The sequence below is a fragment of the Haliotis rufescens genome, unplaced genomic scaffold (genome assembly GCF_023055435.1).
Source record: "Haliotis rufescens isolate VD_foot unplaced genomic scaffold, xgHalRufe1.0.p SCAF_10, whole genome shotgun sequence".
Taxonomy (NCBI): domain Eukaryota; kingdom Metazoa; phylum Mollusca; class Gastropoda; order Lepetellida; family Haliotidae; genus Haliotis; species Haliotis rufescens.
In genome coordinates this window covers 8,405,449-8,425,286 of record NW_025963780.1, presented here as the reverse complement: position 1 = coordinate 8,425,286, position 19,838 = coordinate 8,405,449, and the positions used below count along the sequence as shown (strand labels likewise).

The following is a 19,838-nucleotide window of genomic DNA, read 5'->3' as shown; positions in this document are numbered from 1 at the left end:
TGTAGGGAATGGCGGGGACAGAGATACAGTGATGTAGGAGATGGCGGGAACAGAGGACAGAGATACAGTGATGTAGGAGATGGCGGGAACAGAGGACAGAGATACAGTGATGTAGGGGATGGCCGGAACAGAGGACAGAGATACAGTGATGTAGGAGATGGCGGAACAGAGGACAGAGATACAGTGATGTAGGAGATGGCGGGAACAGAGGACAGAGATACAGTGATGTAGGAGATGTCGGGAACAGAGGACAGAGATACAGTGATGTAGGAGATGGCGGGAACAGAGGACAGAGATACAGTGATGTAGAAGATGGTGGGAACAGTGGACAGAGATACAGTGATGTAGGAGATGGCGGGAACAGAGATACAGTGATGTAGGAGATGGCGAGAACAGAGATACAGTGATGTAGGAGATAGCGGGAACAGAGGACAGAGATACAGTGATGTAGGGGATGGCGGGAACAGAGGACAGAGATACAGTGATGTAGGAGATGGCGGGAACAGAGGACAGAGATACAGTGATGTAGAAGATGGCGGGAACAGTGGACAGAGATACAGTGATGTAGGAGATGGCGGGAACAGAGATACAGTGATGTAGGAGATGGCGAGAACAGAGATACAGTGATGTAGGAGATGGCGGGAACAGAGGACAGAGATACAGTGATGTAGGGGATGGCGGGAACAGAGGACAGAGATACAGTGATACTATGCAAGACCACTCTTTTCATCACCACATTTGATAATTGTTACTTACATCATGCAGTGATGTACCGATAATACCCCGCAGGTGCACTTGACATAATATTATCTTAGCAGTGTTTGAAAACCCATCAGTTTGTTACGCTGTGGCCTGTAATATATTTCTAATTCCACACTATATATGACCATTTTCAAAAACTTCTGCTTTCCAAATTAATTTTCATACAAGAGGTGACAGACCTGATCAGGGATCCGTAAATATTTTTTGCCAATCAGACATTTGCATTTTGGTCTCGCCCACCTAATATGTGAGGTGCTGGATGTATGAACAAAAAGAAAAGTCAAGGGTCACTTTCATGATATACATAGTGTTCCCTCACTATTGCGCCCTTCAATACCTCGGTTATGGCACGCAGTAACAATTGGCTCCCAAGATTTACTTACTTTTAATGAACTCAAGGTTTACACCAACACAAAAAACATTTATCAACTGATCACTGTGAGCACGTTACACCGGAAATACCAGTCAACAAATCCAATCTGAAATACGCAATCCCATTATTATACTATCTGGTTATAAAATCGTGTCATTGTATTTCTGGAGTTATGTTTGTAAGATATTTTATCAATTTTATTCAAAATTTAATTCAGTATTGTTTACAATAATTTTGGCAAAATTGTGTGTGAAGTGATCGGTAGATCACACAACTCACCGTTATTTACAGCAACCACGGTCAGATTACTGCTATTGATGCCTTGAAACAAACTTTAGTTGCCAGAGAATGGATACATATATCATAAATGCCATACTTTAACTCGTTAAAAGTCATATTTGTGGCAATGTGACTATTATATGTCAACATTATGTTTTCGCAATCAAAATAAATGTCACGCGGGAAGTCCCTACGGTGCTGACTGGTCCATACATAAAAATATCCTGCAATAGTGATCAGCTATACCAAAGTGTTACGCTTATGGTTCTTATAATTATAAAGGCCACAACTAAAATAACACGATTTTGGAATATATTATTCCTGATAAAATTATAATTTCAGATTCAGTTTGTTCAGACCATTGCATCAAAATCTTTGATGTTGTATCATTGGGTACTTTTTGACTGAATCACCGGTAGATTGTTGCGAGAACGTGTGCACATCTTCATCTCTGCATATAAAACAATGCCTTGGAGAACAGGAAATACAATTTAAATGGTAAATCATCATGTCAAATTTATATCCAATTTCATATTTTCTGACAAAGTTTGTTATATTTGTTTGTTCACCTGAATTCGCTGAAGGGATAGAGCTACGATGTGTTTTATAGCCTCCAACACTTGATAAAGATACATAGATCTAATATAAACAATTTCAACCTATCGGGATGTAGGTCAGTGTGTCTGTGGTGATTGATGTTGGTCGAATTATAAAATGTCCGGTTGCACTATTTCAAACCGGACGTTTTGCAGTCACAATCGGACAAGTCCAGTAAGACAGATTTCCAGAGTCCTGCATGGACATATCTGTGCAAAGTGTGATCTACCACTACTGAGTAGCCTTCAAGTTATACAAACTTGCAATGGAACCTGGTGGGAAAAGTCAAATGTTTAGAATCTGTCTGATAAGCATGCACAGTTTTGTTATAAAATATTAAATGGTTCCTGAGTAATGCACTGGCAACAAAACGTTATGGACGGAAGGTTTGACAGCTCCCATTCCTGTACCCCATTCCCACTTCCTGGCATTTGATAACAATGCCTAAAGTTTAGTGCCGATGACAGGTCCGAAAACAAACTAAAAGTGAAATAATGTTTCGGGTTTTCTTTTTAATGTTTCGATTAAAAAATTGTTTATTTCTTAATCTAAATGGCATGAGTAAATGTGAAGTCTATGGCAGTGTTGCACTTTGAAATATCACCTGGAGAAAGTTGGTATCCTGAAATGAAGATGCTCTGTCACATTCCACTATTAGAAATGTTAGTCAATTTAAAAAAATAACTACCCTTTTCAATCCCATGCCATGATCAAATACAATAACATTAAGCTCCTACACATGTTTTGAAAGTTTCAGCTCTCTGGTTCATAATGTTTCAGGGAAGAATATTCTTAGAAACTTTTTATAATTTCTTTTCACAAAGTATTTGCTGCAATGAAAAAATGTGAATTCAGTTGTTTTGCTACAGATCCTGTCATGTTTCATATTGCTAGACAGCTGACAAACATGACCTTGTAAAAACTGTCTTACCTCTCCCGTGATGTAAAAGTCATTCTTCTGGTATTCATTGAAGATCTGGAAGAACTGTGTTAAACAGCTGTAATAACACAAAATGGACATAGATGTACACATGACATGAGAAGACTGGTGAACACTCTAGTAACGTTCATATGTGTGTGTGTGCGTGCGTGCGTGCGTGTGCGTGCGTGTTTGTGCGTGTGTGTGTGTGCGTGCGTGTGTTTTATGGCAGTAAATTATTGCAAGTGGCAGTAAACGAGGCACTTGCAACCACAGTATTCTAGAGTTATATGCCTTTGTTTGTCAATAAACTCTGGAACAGTCTGCATCGTTAGAGGAGTTTCATGAGGTGACAGCTTCTAGAAGGATGGCTTAAAGAGTGAGACACGGGCAATTTGAGGCCTTCTACGACCTGACTTGCACCTGTCTCTTGACCCGTGAGGACAGGATGATTATCTGAAAACACAGACTTCCTCACAACTTCCAAGAACGATTCAAGAATGGAGCACGTGCCTTTTTCAAGACACTTATTACATTTGTGAGGCCCGCTACTTGTAGCTGCTGCCCCTTATTTGAAAAATAACAGTAAGGATTCTCAGTCTTGGTTCTCAGGCACGGCCCGCATGATTTTTTTTATTTCCATTTTCAAAAAGTAAAAATCCTTTAAAATTCCTTGTCTTCAACACATGAACATGGCAGTGAAATGCTACAATACTTAAAAATAAAATTAATATTATGGATTACAAATGCAAGTCCAGATACACAATGAACACTTTTATAGCCAGATAGTGTAATGACAGAACGCCCCTGCATACTTCAGTACGGATTTGTTGACATGTTTCTTCTGGTGTTGTGTGGTTGTGATAACATCTTTGCATTGTAAAATAAAATCAAAGCTCATTCTATGCATGAATTATGCACACACTGGTAGCCCAACGGTACTCAAATACTGAGTACAATTAAGTAGGGGGGCCCTTTCCCAGGTTTATCGTAAACAACTGTATATTTTGTGACATAATAGCTTTAACAAAAAAAAAAGAAAAAAAGAAATCATCACCCGCCCATCCTGCCCAGACTATATTTTTCAAAGCCATAGCCTGAAAACGAATTCCAGTTTTTGAAGCCTAATATAAAACTGTGTGTTTCAATAATAGTCCAACCTTGAATTAAGAAACATGGATGCTGTTAAACCTTTTCTATTCCACTTTTTGAAACAAGGTGGGAAGTGGGCAGTGTGTGCGTGTGTGTGAGTGTGTGTGTGTGTGTGCATGTGTGTGTGCATGCGTGCGTGCATGTTTTTATATGGCTGTAGATTATTGTAAGTGGCAATAAATGAGGCACTCGCAACCACAGTACTTTAGAGTTATCTGTCTTTGTTTGTAAGGTATCACAGGGATCTTCGAGGCCTCTAGAGGCACAAACATCGTAGATGTGCCCGAAGGCACTGGCAATGTAGAGATGCCCGTAGGCGCAGGTCTAGTAGAGGCGCCTTTCGGCATGTAGATAGGTGCTGCAGAAGACATTATCAACGTCATTTGCTGCAATCTGTAAAAATTCCGATTTTATCTGGCATGTTCCGCCCCGTATATGATGTATGCATGTTGAAGTGCTCAATGTATTACATCATTCTTCATGCACCCAGTGTTATCATAATAAAATGAAGGGACAGATTTTCAGTCAATTTGCAAAATAACTGAATACTGAGGCATTGAATATATTACCTATGTGAAAATTTTAGTCATTTTCAGTGAAACTGCCTGTACTGGTGGACTGCCACCTCTAATAATTACCAGTCCCCCCTAATGTTTGTCAACAAATAAAAATATGTATGAAAATTACCTGTTTTTAATTCTTTCAACTTCATGTTCAGTGCAATGACGTCATCTCTGAAGTAACTTAGTGAGATCTACACATTAAAGTTCAGTCAAAATTTTCTCTTTTTTTTTGAATATTTTGCGACTAAGACGTTACAAATATAAATATATTTTGAAGCAAAGTAAAATATTATTTCCTTGCACTAAAAATAGACAAGGAGAAACCCAAATGGCAACGGACAAGTTGATTTAGTTCGAAAACTATACTTATATAAATATACCCAATGTTTTGATCAACAATAAGATTTATAAGGTACTTTATTTGCCGGTCCACAGGGACAGGCAGTCACATGAATTCTTGGTCCAAGCCTAACATTTAGACACGATTAAATAATGAATGCTTAAGTGAAATATTTAGTATGAGCTACAAGTCAAAATAGTGCAAACGAAATTCAAACAATACCAAGCAAGTGACTTATCCAAACTTCGTCACCATTACCGATGCTACCCCAAAAGATACCTACATATCCTTATTATTTTCAAGACAAAACTGTATTTCATTTTGCTGATTAATGTGACGATACGCCCTTAAAGTGTCAATAAAAGCAGCAAATGCACTTACCGTTGGCGTAGCACAGGGAGCGAACTGGTGGAGATTTCTGGGATATCATTTGGGTATCCACAAGAAAAAACAATAACAGAGGCAACAACTAGTTCCGGTGAACTCTCAGAGATCAGTACCCCATAAAACAGCAACATTTACAAGTAGTCGAAAAACATCTCTTCCAGACCTTGACTGTATTCAAGGCTAAGTATAACATCCAACATTTGTCTCAGTAGAAGTGCAACAGTACCTGACAATGAATGATGCAACCATGTTTACAATTACCACACAGACTTTGACCTTTGATAGACATGGCACACCATTTCATGTGGTAGTATTTGTAAGACACATGCAACCATGAAGTTCCATACTGTAGCGGTAACCTTGCCAGAGAAACTGACATGGACATAACCATATTCTACAATCTGAATGCTGACCGTGACTTATGGTGACCAAAATGTTTTCAAAGCAGGGCCCAGTCAAGAGAAGATACATACCCAGTTCAGTGATAAATTAAAGTTAATTTTTTTTAACCCTTTACCTTGATCTCTGACTGAAGTCAATAAACTTCGGGACATTAGAGAAATCAGTAGCAGTGGTGGTCAAATTCCAACCAAACCGTCAAGTAGTCCTGTCCCATGGGGCAGCTTCTTAAAAAAATCCTGATTTACAAAAGGTCTAGTTCAGCACTTGCCTGAAGTTTCATGAAAAAATATTGAGCAGTTTTTGCTTTGGAAATGAACCCTACACTCATTTGAACGCAAGTCAAACATGCTGCTAGTTAAGCTGGTATCTATAGGAAAATGTTTCGGAAACCAAAATAGCAAAAGGCACAACTACTGTTAATGAATGTGTGCACTATGTTTTGTGAATGTAGCCTGTATAGTTGTTTAATTCTGTTCTGGCAATGTTGTGAGACACATGGAAACTGCGAGGGGCACAACCAACAATTCTACCATGAATTTGGAATTTACTCGATTCTGATTGGTCAGTCAGAGGCTACTAAATCACAATAAACCCCCTCTGATTGAAATTGCTGGTTTGACGGCCGCATCATCGCAGAAGCTAATATTCATAGAATGGTACTATTTTCAGTTATTGTTGGTAGGCATATTTAAATAATTATATCTACAAAGGTAGTACAATTACAGGTTACAAAATACACAGATGCGGTTACTACAATATTCAAAGGATGTGTGGCAATACATTTCATGCAGAAAACACGATAGAAATCTACACAGGGAATGTATTCACGTTTTGGAGACAACAGAGAGCTTGGAATTTTGGTACTTTACTGTATACAACTGTGACGTCATATCTTTTGCGTCACAATGAGCCATATGACATCATAATGGTGATGTGCAATGTAGAGCGAAAGCCTTGCAAAGCTTGCTTCGTTTTCTTTAGGGATGCTCACCCCATGTAAGCTTACCAAGTTGCTGTGCTTATATGCTTTCAATGCCTGTCATATGTTCGAGTGAAGTATTACGGTGTAAACAAACTGCTTGAGTATACACAGCACCATAATTTGTTCGGTGATTTCGTAATCCGGATCGATAACCCACTCAAAACACTGGTCTCAACCCATGCCGCTTCACTCAGTATATTTACTACCACCAAAGAGTTTGCGTTTTATTTAGTCTTGGTAGAATGGAGATAAACATATTGTGTGTTCAATGTAGAGCTAGGCTACCTGTAGATTTAACCACGCTAAATTTAACTTTTGAAACCTCATGCTGCGCGTTAAGTTCCAAATTCAATTTAGCGCCGTTAAATCTACAGGTAACCTAGCTCTACATTGAAAACACAGTATGTTTATCTCCTAATTAACAACTCAGTATTGACCCAATCCAAGTCATCCGCTTTCTCCAGTAAAGCTGAGTCTACTTGACAAGACACAAGTGAGCACCCTGAATACTACACAAAAAATACCCTTGACAAGGTCAATATGCAAAAACAAGGACCCAAGGACTCAAGGACCAAACCCCTGAGGTGGTCTGACCACAGGCCGAAAGGGTCGGGTCCGAGGGTCCTTGTTTTCACATATTAACCTCGTCAAGGGTAATCATTTGTTTTACGATAAAATTCACTTTAAAATTTATACAGTCTTCAAACCATCTTCTGTTTCATCATAATAACTTAGCTGTGAACCGTGAAATGTTCGTACCAGACGCCATCTTGTTTTCTAGCAGACGAGTCAATATTCATCACCTGACAGGTCAATATATTCGAGATCAGAATCAGTCACATGATTTGGGGGTCTACATTACAATGTATCGTTTTGTCACGTGATATGGATTAGCCAATGGTATTGCAAGATTGTTAATAGAGGTATAACAATGCTATGTAAGTGTCTCACCTGTATAAATCTCTTCCCACATCTTCCTCATTAGTAGCATAGCCAGAATCTTCTCCTGTGAAGCTGAAACCAGTTCCTACCTGAAAACAAATAACAAATAATCCAATATTCTAGCAGGATGATCTTTCTTCTGTTGACCAATACACCTCTCCCTTTCAATGTCAGATTCACACTAAGACAACGACTCAAGTCTGTTGAAATTATTTACTAAACCTTTTCTTATACAGTAGAACACGGTTTATAACGAACATGAACTGTTAAAAATTCCCCAATTTATCTCCTATATATTATCATATAAAATTTATGTACTTAACAAACTCTGTAACTTACTTAAATTAGGAATTTAACGTGCGCTTTCCAACATATGCGTATTTCCACTGCAAAAAAAATCCATATATACAAGCTTGTATATCCTTTGGAAAGATGATATTTCCAAAGGATATACAAGATTGGAAAGATGATATATACAAAATATACAAGTTTGTATATATGACATATACAAAATATACAAATTTGTATATATGGTGTATCCAAATTTGTTTTGTTTGTATATATTGGTAAAGGGAGATAATTATTATGTATTTGTGTATAATTATGATATATGTGCAAATTGAAGTGTTTTAAGTTGAGCACTGTGTTTCTTTGTATATGTTGGTAAAGGAGGATAATTGCTATGTATTGCTCTATAAATGTTTTGTATGTGCAAAATAGTATCAGCAAGTTACAAAAAACTGATTTAGTGGCGGGTAACATTACTGGAAGGTTTAATTAGTACTCCACACTGTTAGCGGGAGTACATACTGTCCTTGCAATGATATTGACGGGTGGGCGGTTGAGGCGTCTGGTACTTTTCCTGGCGCGGTGCTTGGTATGTGAGTAGACTTTATGGTCAAATGCACAGAGGGGATTAGCTGTCGGGGGCGATTGCTTTGGCGGTAACTTCTGTATTGAAAGTGTTTGAGCTTGGATTTGTTTTACGGGGAGGCCGCGATGTGTTTTGTAACATGCTCTCGTGCACATATGCCAACAGAGTGGATTGCACAGAGGATGAAAACTATTTTATCACTACTTAAAAGTGTTGAATTTGGTTTGTTCTGAGCTGTCGGTTTCATTGTAGATATACATTGTTAAAATGTGAAATCTCGGCGGAAACGCGGAAAATCACGTTTTGTAAAACGGTAGTCCTTGGGGAAAATTGTATTATGAGCAACCGGATGCGTAAATAACGTGTGTAATATATTCCCGTATTATATTTTATAATACTTGTTCTTTAAATATTGTTATCAATGCGAGAACGAAGATTACCTTGAAAAAACACAACAGCATGCATATGTTCTAGCAAAAGGAAACTTGATATATATTCATTTGGCTTAATTTCTACTTTTGAAAACTTAGTTAGCGCTCTAAAAGCTTGACGCTGTATCATTTGGCACGCGCATGGTTGGGTGCAAACCATATGTACATCAATAATAATAGTAAAAATAATAATAATAATAATAATACATCATGATGGCAGTTTCAATGTAAAGATTAAGTATTTTTAAAGATACGGAAAATAAATCTTGATAACTGCTTTAATCTTTGATCTTTGGGAAAATAATAATGGAATTGGTTGAGTGACTAACGTATTCTTAAAAGTGACAGGAACGTGATTTACATAATTAAAATATAGAATAATATACAAATTATAAGAGAGGGTTTGTGATTTATTTTGGGATGAAGTCAGTATTTAACTTGCGCTTTCCGACATTATGCGTATTTCGCACACGGTTAAGAAAAAAAATGCAATTCATTTATTTATAAAAAGTACGAATGCATCAATCCTACATCACAGGACCATGTACATAATTTGTTGAATGTTATTTCGTGAATACACAAATTGCATAACACATTCCCTGAGGACAAACCCAAATTGCCCGTCCCTTTGTGACAGGTGTTAATTAGAGAATGTATTGCCACCATATTATGTCCCGGCACTTTTATGACATGTAATGAACCTAGTCAATCCCTGGGTCTGTAACAACAACATGGGTCTAATAAAATCAAAGTAACATAAATGTTACGTCATTCGAATTAAAAAAGAGACTGAAAAAATGTAACATGAATATAATTGCCCTTTTGAGGGTAATATAATTTTGGGAAAATATACGTTTTCTTGTATTTATGGACGACTTCACACAACCTGAAAAATTAAACATATGCTTATATAGCTATATTTACATACATGGCATTAACATGTAATAATAATATTGATCATGTTTGTTAATTTGTACATTTCGTTGTTATTGGTATCCTGAGTATGTTGTAATAATGCATGTGTTCTGATCTTATTTGACGTAGATTACATGAACTAGTAGAGTGACTTTCTTTCATCAGCGTGGAAGGATTACCCACACATATACCCTTAATCCTTTGTCAAACAGAAAGAAGTCATATAGATATCATATCTAACTGGTACTAAAAGTTCACTATCAATCTCCTCTGATAACAAACTTACATTTAATATCCCCAAGCTACAATACCAAGCATGCTCATGGAGTAATTATGAGAAACCCGAATGATATCCTGTCTACGTTGTCACACCCGGTGATTGTTAAGACATTCAGACAATATGGCAGTCTGTATTCATTTCTTATATCCCAAAAGTCCCCACCAAGCTTCCTTTTATTAACATTGGGATGAGGGGAGATATACATATTGTATTAAATAATACATCAATACATCAAAACAGAACAAAAAAGATAGGTCAACAGTGCGGTTGATGGAAAGGGGTTTCCTAAGAAAAGTTATTTAACTCTTTAATACTTAATACGTGTCTCAAAGTATGTATTAAGTCTTACTACTAGTTATTATATATGTGCAAATCCACCCGAACGTCGGATGTACATGGCCGATTTCAAAATAGCTAAATTAGGCACTGTTCAAATTGTTTCCAATAAACCACTGATTAGAAACTCACTTAACCTTTAGAAAAGAATCGTTTCTAAATATATTGTAGTTGGGGCATGTGTAAAAATTAATGCAGTGTACCATTGTGACAGCCACAAGAGCATGCATGATGTGTTATCTGAGATGTGTTTTTGAGCCGATGGAAGTTTAAAGTGACAAAATCTGGTATCATGGCTTAACTGAATATAACAATGTTTAAGTTTAATAATCCTCTTTTTCCGGTGACTATTCCAATTATTAATGGTATCAGGTAGGAATGACTTGCATTCAGTTCTACAACGTATAGCCTGTGAATTGGTTAGATTTCTTTATATGTAATCACTAACAGCAAAGATGTTTTCCATCTTGTAAAAAGGTGTAATGGCTACGTTGGTCTGACTCTACATTTTCACGTGGCTTGTACCTCTTATTGGCCCACAAATAGTCCGTAATCAGTGAGTGGGCGAGGTAAAAATTAACGTCTCATCGGCATTATTTCAGCGTCCGTAATGAATTAATGTGTAGACATTCTATGATTAATTCTTTTTCTTTGGTACAATTATCCAAAACATGGGAGCAAAATATTGGCAATATATATATGCTTGTTCATGACTTATGTAAAAGGGGTTATTTATCTGAGTGATTGAGTATGGTTCACGGCGGTGGACACCAGAAAGGTATTTAAGACAATTAATCATAGGGCTTACCTCGTTAACTCGCCAATATCATAATCTGACTGAAATATTAATACCAAAGTCCTTTCATTTTAAGATTAGGTTTTGCACTTGGGCACACTTTGACGTGATATTGAACAGTTTTCTTTTTCCCTGGATTAAGTTTTACTTGCATTCATTCATTTGGTAATTTTCTCCAAATTGGCATTAATATTTTATGCAGTAGTATTTGGAACTGTCCATTTTGGGAATAGGGTTGACCCCACCACAAGCACAGTAAACAGAAATTCCAAGGTGAATAATATGTACTATAGTTTGTTGGCTCGACATGCAAGACTCCATAATTTTAGCTATAAATTCATAGTAATATTAAATTAATTTTTTTTATAAAGAATTCATTGATGTATTTGACATGAGACGTAGCGACACTCATGTATTTTATAATAATGTACAATTTCAATGCCTTAAATCTGTTGCATTAAACAAATTCTTTGATTTGATGTTGTCATATTGTGACTCAATTTGTGTCTAGTCTTCCAAATGTTCTATTGCGAATACATATAGTGTCAGCGCTCATGATCGCCATATCTATGAGTGGATGAAAATATCATCATTAATAAACTTACCTGAGCTCAATATGTGTTCTGAAGACAAATCGCTGTAAAGCATCTTGCACGGCTTCGTTCACGTTCACCCTCAAATGTACGAAAGGAAAATCTGCAACTGTGCGTGTTCAATGTTCGTTTGCATTTTTGTGACAGGCGGTCGTTATTTTCATTAAGATTCCACAAATTCATAAATCACAACTGATGTAGCTGCCTTGGTTAACTGGAGTCAGGATATAACTAATTACAAACTCTGTTCTAATTATGCTAATCGAGGAAGTGCATTATACTGGATGACAAACTTAATAATCCTTTCACACTAATCCTTGTTTACAATGAACGCATGTCAAATGACTAAATAAACATCCTTTTTTATTTTCTTAAGTAGAAGTATCACAATGGGCGGTGAACACAACTGTTTGTAGAATGATAGTTTCAGAAAGGAATACAAATACAAATATACAGAAAGGGGTTTAAAATGGTTTCTTTCTTTGCATCCACACATTGTTGTTGTGGATGCGGTTATTTGCTGTCGGAATTGTTTTTGCAATTCAATTAGTTAATTACATGTCACATGACAACTGCATGTCACGGGGGCCTGGACATAAATCACGTGGTGCACTATTAGGCCTATAATAACCCCCAACCTTGATTCTGCATCAATTCAAAAACTCCTGAATCCTCATCGACTCCTGAACACTTAGATTTTGACGTTGTCATCTTGATCATCAGAACCATCAAAGGCGGCAAAATACAGTAAGCAACTTTTCTCCCACTTTTCAATTCAGATGTAGACAAGTACAACACGTTTAGTAATGATTTAAAAAATTGTACGAGTTTCTTAGTGTCAATAATTAGTAGAACAGACGTAAAACAGACATACGAATGGACACGTTATAGACAACAATCCTATATATTTTAGTAACAATGATTAGTTGGAGTGACCAGTATATATTTGCAAAAAATAGATTTATAAAAGTTCAGCTTATTAAGTACAATACACCCATCAAATAGAGCTGCATGTGTCAGGGACCCAATCTAGATAGCGCCAACATCTAGAACCGCTGCGCCGGAAGTAGGTAACGTTTCTAGCTCTTACATCGAGTAAAACCAGAAATGATTCGCGTGATACATATATGATGTACATATATGTGAACAGCCTCTCGTTATTAATGCCCTTTAATTGTAGTCATCTTACTATTTGATCGTTTGTGCCACACAAAGCTATAAGTTCCGTAATAAAAATACGGAAAAATGAACAGATTAATCTCATGGACATATATTCAAAAATGGTAGCATAACGAATGAAGTAATGTTTTAATTTCCGTTCCCATAATACTGTTTAGATGAAACACCGTTAGCAACTTGAATGGGAATAAACAGTGGTAGCTGTCACTAGCCAAAGGATACTAGACTATACAAGAACAGTTTTAGCATCTCACACCGTCCCGACAGGCGCCAACCTCTCAAATATTGCACAACATATATTGATGGCGTAGTATGATATTAATATTACATTGTTTCTTGAATACTGTGCGAAGAATATTTTGTACGATGGCAAGATTCAAAACAAGTATCATTATCTTCTTTGCGAGGAATTTAGAAGTTGGAGTATTGAGAGAGGATAAGATCTGTGGATGAACAACATCACTTGCTTGATAATGGTGTTACAACATACACCTAAGCGTCGCTCCTAACTGTAATAAAGACGTTGTTCATCAATATATCTTATCTCTACTCAGTTTTCATTATCGCTAAAATTAGACAAAACTGTAAAAATGGTTTAACATGTGTGGTAGCACAGCTAGTCCCTGTAAAATTTTCATTTAAAAAAATAAAATAAAAAATCACAGCGCACAGGGAAATTGAGCGAGGCTCAATTCGAACGGTATTCCCATGTTATGTTATGTTTTTCTGAAAATGTACATGAAGCGGATTGGTCAAGAAGTTTATATGAAGACCACTCCGGAATACAATGATTCAAAAATGCATACATGATATTGTAAATATATCTAGATTTATAGACAGGATAATGCATAGATAATATTCCAACAGTCAGATTAACCAGATTAAACAGATTCCTCTACGCTGGGCAAACACTGGTCTATGTAGAATCATATCGTTATCTGGGACTACGGGTTGACGAGCATCTAGATATGTGAAACTGTGAAAGAGTTGTACAATTCTGCCAGCCATGCTTTGTCTTATTCTGTTGGGTGTATGTCTTATGATGTTTTTTATGAAACTGTATGAAAGTCTTGTTGAGCCGGTAATGTTCTATGGCTCTGGTATATGAGGATAAAACGTTAATCTAATCCACAATAGAGCCGGTAAATTATTTCTTGGTGTTAGTAACGGTACCTCCATGTATAGCCACTAATGGAGACATGGGTCTCTCCTCCCCGTTTGTTACATTACATGCTAATGTTTTTAGACTACCCCAAGATTTCATAACAGTACTTGTAACGCTTTGATGAAGAAAATGGTTACTATGTAAAAGTTCATGGAGTACTAAAGTTGTTAAAATTGCCTGTAATCTTAATATTTATGATGTTATGAATATTATGACTGCTCCAATGTCCCGAAAGAAGAAAATTGCCCATATTAAAAACGTTCTCGTAAACAAAGATGAACTGAGCTGGAGAACAGAGCTTTGGAACGATAAACATAACGTTAAGGGCAATACATTAAGAACTTTCATGATCGTAACGTTGTTGCTCCTTATGTTTTAAATACAGGGACCACCGTCGCATTTTAGCTAGTTTTAGATCTGGATCGAAACAGGACGATTTACAACCCCCTCAAACCTTTTAGAAAATAGAATCTGCCCGCACTGTTTTAAAATTGTTCATAAAAGTTTGTCGAAAATGAATTTCACTTTATTAAATGTTATGTCCTTTATGATCTTAGAAGTATTTTACTTAGATAATGGTCATCTCTTTTGAAACACGTGACGCATTCATAAAATAACTTCCTCTGTAAGGTTCACACCCAATTGTCAGACATCCCATTTGGCAGGTGGCCGAATCATCAGACAGACCAGTCAAGTGTGACCAGTGTATTCGCCTGGTCTAAACTACTAATTACTGTGCTGCTCTCGACTGTGGGCAGAGTAAGCTATTCAAACTCGTTAAGTGATACAGATTAACCAGATTCCTCTACGCTGGACAAACACTGGTCTATGTAGAATCATATCGTTATCTGGGACTACGGGTTGACGAGCATCTAGATATGTGAAACTGTGAAAGAGTTGTACAATTCTGCCAGCCATGCTTTGTCTTATTCTGTTGGGTGTATGTCTTATGATGTTTTTTATGAAACTGTATGAAAGTCTTGTTGAGCCGGTAATGTTCTATGGCTCTGGTATATGAGGATAAAACGTTAATCTAATCCACAATAGAGCCGGTAAATTATTTCTTGGTGTTAGTAACGGTACCTCCATGTATAGCCACTAATGGAGACATGGGTCTCTCCTCCCCGTTTGTTACATTACATGCTAATGTTTTTAGACTACCCCAAGATTTCATAACAGTACTTGTAACGCTTTGATGAAGAAAATGGTTACTATGTAAAGGTTCATGGAGTACTAAAGTTGTTAAAATTGCCTGTAATCTTAATATTTATGATGTTATGAATATTATGACTGCTCCAATGTCCCGAAAGAAGAAAATTGCCCATATTAAAAACGTTCTCGTAAACAAAGATGAACTGAGCTGGAGAACAGAGCTTTGGAACGATAAACATCAATGTTTAAAACTACTTTCAACTACTTGTTGCTGGCGTACGCATTTTATATTGATCAAACTGTTATTAAGATCTGTAAAACATAACGAAATACAAATTATTTCATAACATCATATAGTTGTCATAATGAAAATAGTATTAAAGCATTATTGTCACATGCAATAATTATACTGTTCGGTATCATTAGTAAATTTTGCAACCACATATTATGTGAAACATTCTATAAGAGGTGAGGAAATTGAATGAAGCAGTGGTAAAATCTAACCATATATACAAAATTGTATATTTTGGAAATACCAACTATACAAAATTGTATATTTTGGAAATATCAAATATACAAAATTGTATATTTTGTATATATGGGTATTTTTTCTTGTGTTCGCGCACAGGCCCGCCAGGCCATTTGGTGTTTGGTCCAAAAGGGTATGTCCGAAAAGGTGAGGCAACCTAGGTGGAGCTTTTTAGGGTTGCTTACTTAATTTGGAAAACAATTTTGGAATTTTGAAATATGCCATGCAAAAGGTGGAGGGGGGAGACTAAAAGGAGTTTGTGTGTTTTTATAGGTTTAGAAATTTAGGGTTATTGGCAGCTTGTTTGTTGTACTTATATTTTTAAATGCGGCCAAGTAGGCCTGTTTTCATTCGATATATGCCTAGTGCTTTAAAGGTTTGTAAGTCTTTTAGGGGGTTTAGTACCGTTGCTAGTGTCATTTGATTGTTGCAATTTAGTGTGGATCGGAGTGTTGTTCTGTGTTGTTGGTAATGTGCTCAATATAGTATTACGTGTTCAGGCGTTTCTTTTAAGTTGCAGTGGGGGCATTTACCAGTTTGGTGTTTTTTAATTTGGTGTAGGTGGGAGTTTAACTTAGTGTGGCCTGTTTGTAGTTTAGTTATTACTCTGTCGATTTTTTGGGTTTTATGATGGATTTTTGTTTTTTTGAGTGGCTTTTGTAGTAGGTGTTTTAGTTTGCAATCAGATTTCTGATAGTTCTTTTGCCAATTTTGGAAGATTTTCTCCTTTGTGATACTTTTAATTTCGTTTTTTGATATTGGTAGGTTGATGCTTACTTCTTCTAATTTTAGTGCTGATTTGGCTGCTTTGTCTGCGTGTTCGTTGCCAGACACTCCAACGTGGGCAGGGATCCAAACTATTTCTATGTCTTTACCTAGTTTACAGAGATTATTGGCGTTTTTAATTATTTGTTTTATCTGTTTGTAATTATCGCTTTTTTGTGCATCCCTGAATACAATACAATAGTTTATGATTTTAAGAGCGCTTCAGCCTCTGGCTATTTCGCACTAGGGGCAGACGGGTCGTATCAAACAATAAATAGTGGTAATAATAATAAACATCTAGCCCAAAAAACTGTAAATGAAGGGGGTTAAAATAAGAGAGAAGAGGGGTTTGGGTTGAAGAGGCAAAGGGATGCCAAATGAGATTGTAAAGTCCTACATTAACCAGTGTAAATAGGGATAAAAGGTGAAATAGATTAGAATAAAAATAAAAATAGAGATCAGTTAAGCTGATATTTTAATATATAATAAGAAAAATAGATAATAGTAGAAGATAAATTAATAATGGATAAGGGTGGGTTACCTAAGCTAATAAACTGGGGCCTAGCGTGGGGTGTGTGTGGATGTAGGCTCAGTCGAGGTGCGTGTGGCAGTGTCAGTGGTGTCCCTGACCTTGGGCGAGTGGCTGGATAAACGGCTATTCTTTAAATGTGTCTGGTTATGGCGGAATTTGAAGTGCGGACGTCGTAGAAGACAATCCCCGCTGAGAATTTGGATCCCGATCCGAATCTGAAAAGTTGCTAATATAGTGGAGATTTAGACAGTGAATTTGTTTGGGATGGTCTAAAGTTTTGCTATTAAGTTTGTGTTTTAAGGAAAGTGGCTATTTGTAGGTAGGTGGCTGGGGGGTTGTTTGGTTTAAATAGTATGGTGATATTGTTTTTGTAGTTGGGTGGGAGGGAGTTGTATAGTGTTTGTTGTTGTTGTTTATACTTGGTACAGATGTTGAATATGTGATTTATGTCTTCTGTGGTGTTACAGTGAGTGCAGTTTGGATTTGGATGTCTGTTTTGTTTATGAAGTGTTTCCTTTAAGTTGGTTTGGTTGCTATGTATTCTGTTTATGATTTTATCTGCTAGAATGGAGTTTGTATAGTTTTTGCATTTTGTAATTGGGGTGGTGAACAGTGTTTTTATCCATTGTGATTTGCATTTTTGTATATTATTTTGGAAGCTTTTTTGTTTTATAGTGTGTTTAATTAATGTTTTTGTTTCGGCTTTGCTTGTATGGAATTGTATTGTGGGTGACTGTTCATTTGTTGCTGCTTTTGCTGTTTGATCTGTGATTTCATTTCCTGGTATGCCTGTGTGGCTGGGTACCCACACTAGTGTTATTGTTTTATTTGCTGTGTTTAGTTTTGAGTGGTTGTTTACTATCTGGTTAATTAGGTCAGGTCTGGTTTTTGAGTGTTTTGTCTCCGATTTGTTGTATTGAATTTAGTGAGTCAGAGATAATGATGATTTTGTTTTGGTTTGTTGTTTCAGCTTGGTGGTATGCTTGTAGTAGGGCTAGTAATTCTGCTGTATTTGTGTGAGTATAGTTTGTGTAGTGGTATTTTTTGGTGATTGATGAAGGCTGTGTTATGTGGATACCCAGCCCTGTTGTTTTTTTTATGTGATGCATCTGTGTATATGTGTGTGTGTTCCAGCCAGTTGTCTTGGATGTAGTTGAGTGATATTGTGCCTTTTTCTGTGTTTGTGAGTTTGTTGTGTTTTTTTTAATGTTATGGTTAGGGCTGTGTCTGTTTCGGGGGGGGGGGGGGGGGGGGAGGTCATGGATGTATGTATTGTTTGGTGTGTGGATGATATGTTCTAGTTTGTAAGTTTTTATGAGGTTGTATAGGTGGGGAATAAAAGGGTCTATGTGTTTATTGTTCTTGAATTTTTTTATGGTGGCGGGTCTAGCATTTTGGTATTTCAGTGTTATTTGTTTAAGAATGGGTTATGTTGTGCCCTAGCCCAGTAGTTGAGTATTGATTGGTGTCGTTTAAGTTGTATGGATGTAGTGCCTGTAAGGATTTGTAATGTGTTTAGGGAGGTGCCAGCTCTGGTGCCCAGGGCTATCTTAAGTGCTTTGTACTGAATAGAATTGAGCCTTTTTTTTTGAGTGAAGGACTGGAGCAGCATAATCTATTTTTGCTTGTATAAGAGTTTTGTATATGTTAATAAGTGTTTGTTTGTCAGCTCCCCAGTGAGGTTGATGTCTTTTTGACATGAATTGACCACATTATGAATGTGGGGAGCCCATGTGAGATGTTGGTCAAATGTGACTCCTAAGAATTTTGATTCTTTTTGGAATTTAATAACTTCTACATTAAGTGTGAGTTTTGGTGTTAAATTTGGCATGTGGGATTTTTTTAATAGTAAGCCGATGTTTTTTTTGGTATTAATTTTGAACCCCCATTGGAAAGCCCAGTGTTCTAGGTCCAAAAGGATGGGTTTGATTCTTTTTTCAATTTGTTTTATTGAAGTTGATGACGTCCAGAATGAGATGTTGTTAGCGAATTTTGCTGTAGTTATATTGTTGGGGAGTTTTGGAAAGATGTCATCAATCATGAGATTAAATAGTGTGGGGGACAGGATACTTCCCTGGGAGGTGCCATTTTCAAGTGGGTGGAGGTCAGATAGTGTGTTGTTTGATTTTACTGTTATGTTTCTGTTGCTTAGGAATGAGTGAATGAAATTTAGAATTCTTCCATCTATGGCTTTGTCTAGTAATTTTTGAATAAGGCCTTTGTGCCAAACCATGTCAAATGCTTTAGAAAAGTCAATAAATATGGCCACAGTGTATTGTTTTTGTGCTTGAACTGTCTTAACGTCGTGGCGTTGACTCCATGATTTTACATATATGTGATGAGAGAGATGGGGCGGTAGGAATCAGGGTCATTTGGGGGTTTCCCTGGTTTCAGCACGGGCACCACCAGTGCATTTTTCCATGTTTTGAGGAGATAGCCAGAGGTCCAAATTTGATTGTATAGTTGTAAGAGTAGTTTTTGAATTTTGATAGGTTTTCGATTAAGGATTTTGTAGCTAATGTTGTCTAGTCCAGTGGCTGGGGATGTGTTTTTGTTTTTTATTGCTGTTTGAGTTCATGTATGTTAATGAGTT

The 19,838-nt window shown here is 36.8% G+C and overlaps 1 protein-coding gene across 5 annotated transcripts in view; it reads right to left on the bottom strand.

Annotated features, from left to right (window-relative positions):
- Positions 1-19,838, bottom strand: part of LOC124118623 (probable serine carboxypeptidase CPVL) — a 95,188-nt gene that overhangs the window by 36,170 nt on the left and 39,180 nt on the right. For all 5 annotated transcript variants that reach the window (XM_048386735.1, XM_048386734.1, XM_048386733.1 and 2 more), the window contains 2 exons: positions 7,708-7,787; positions 2,943-3,009 (listed from right to left, as the gene is read on the bottom strand). In XM_048386735.1, the coding sequence (XP_048242692.1) occupies positions 2,943-3,009; positions 7,708-7,787 (147 nt within the window). The remainder of the gene's footprint in view (positions 1-2,942; positions 3,010-7,707; positions 7,788-19,838) is intronic.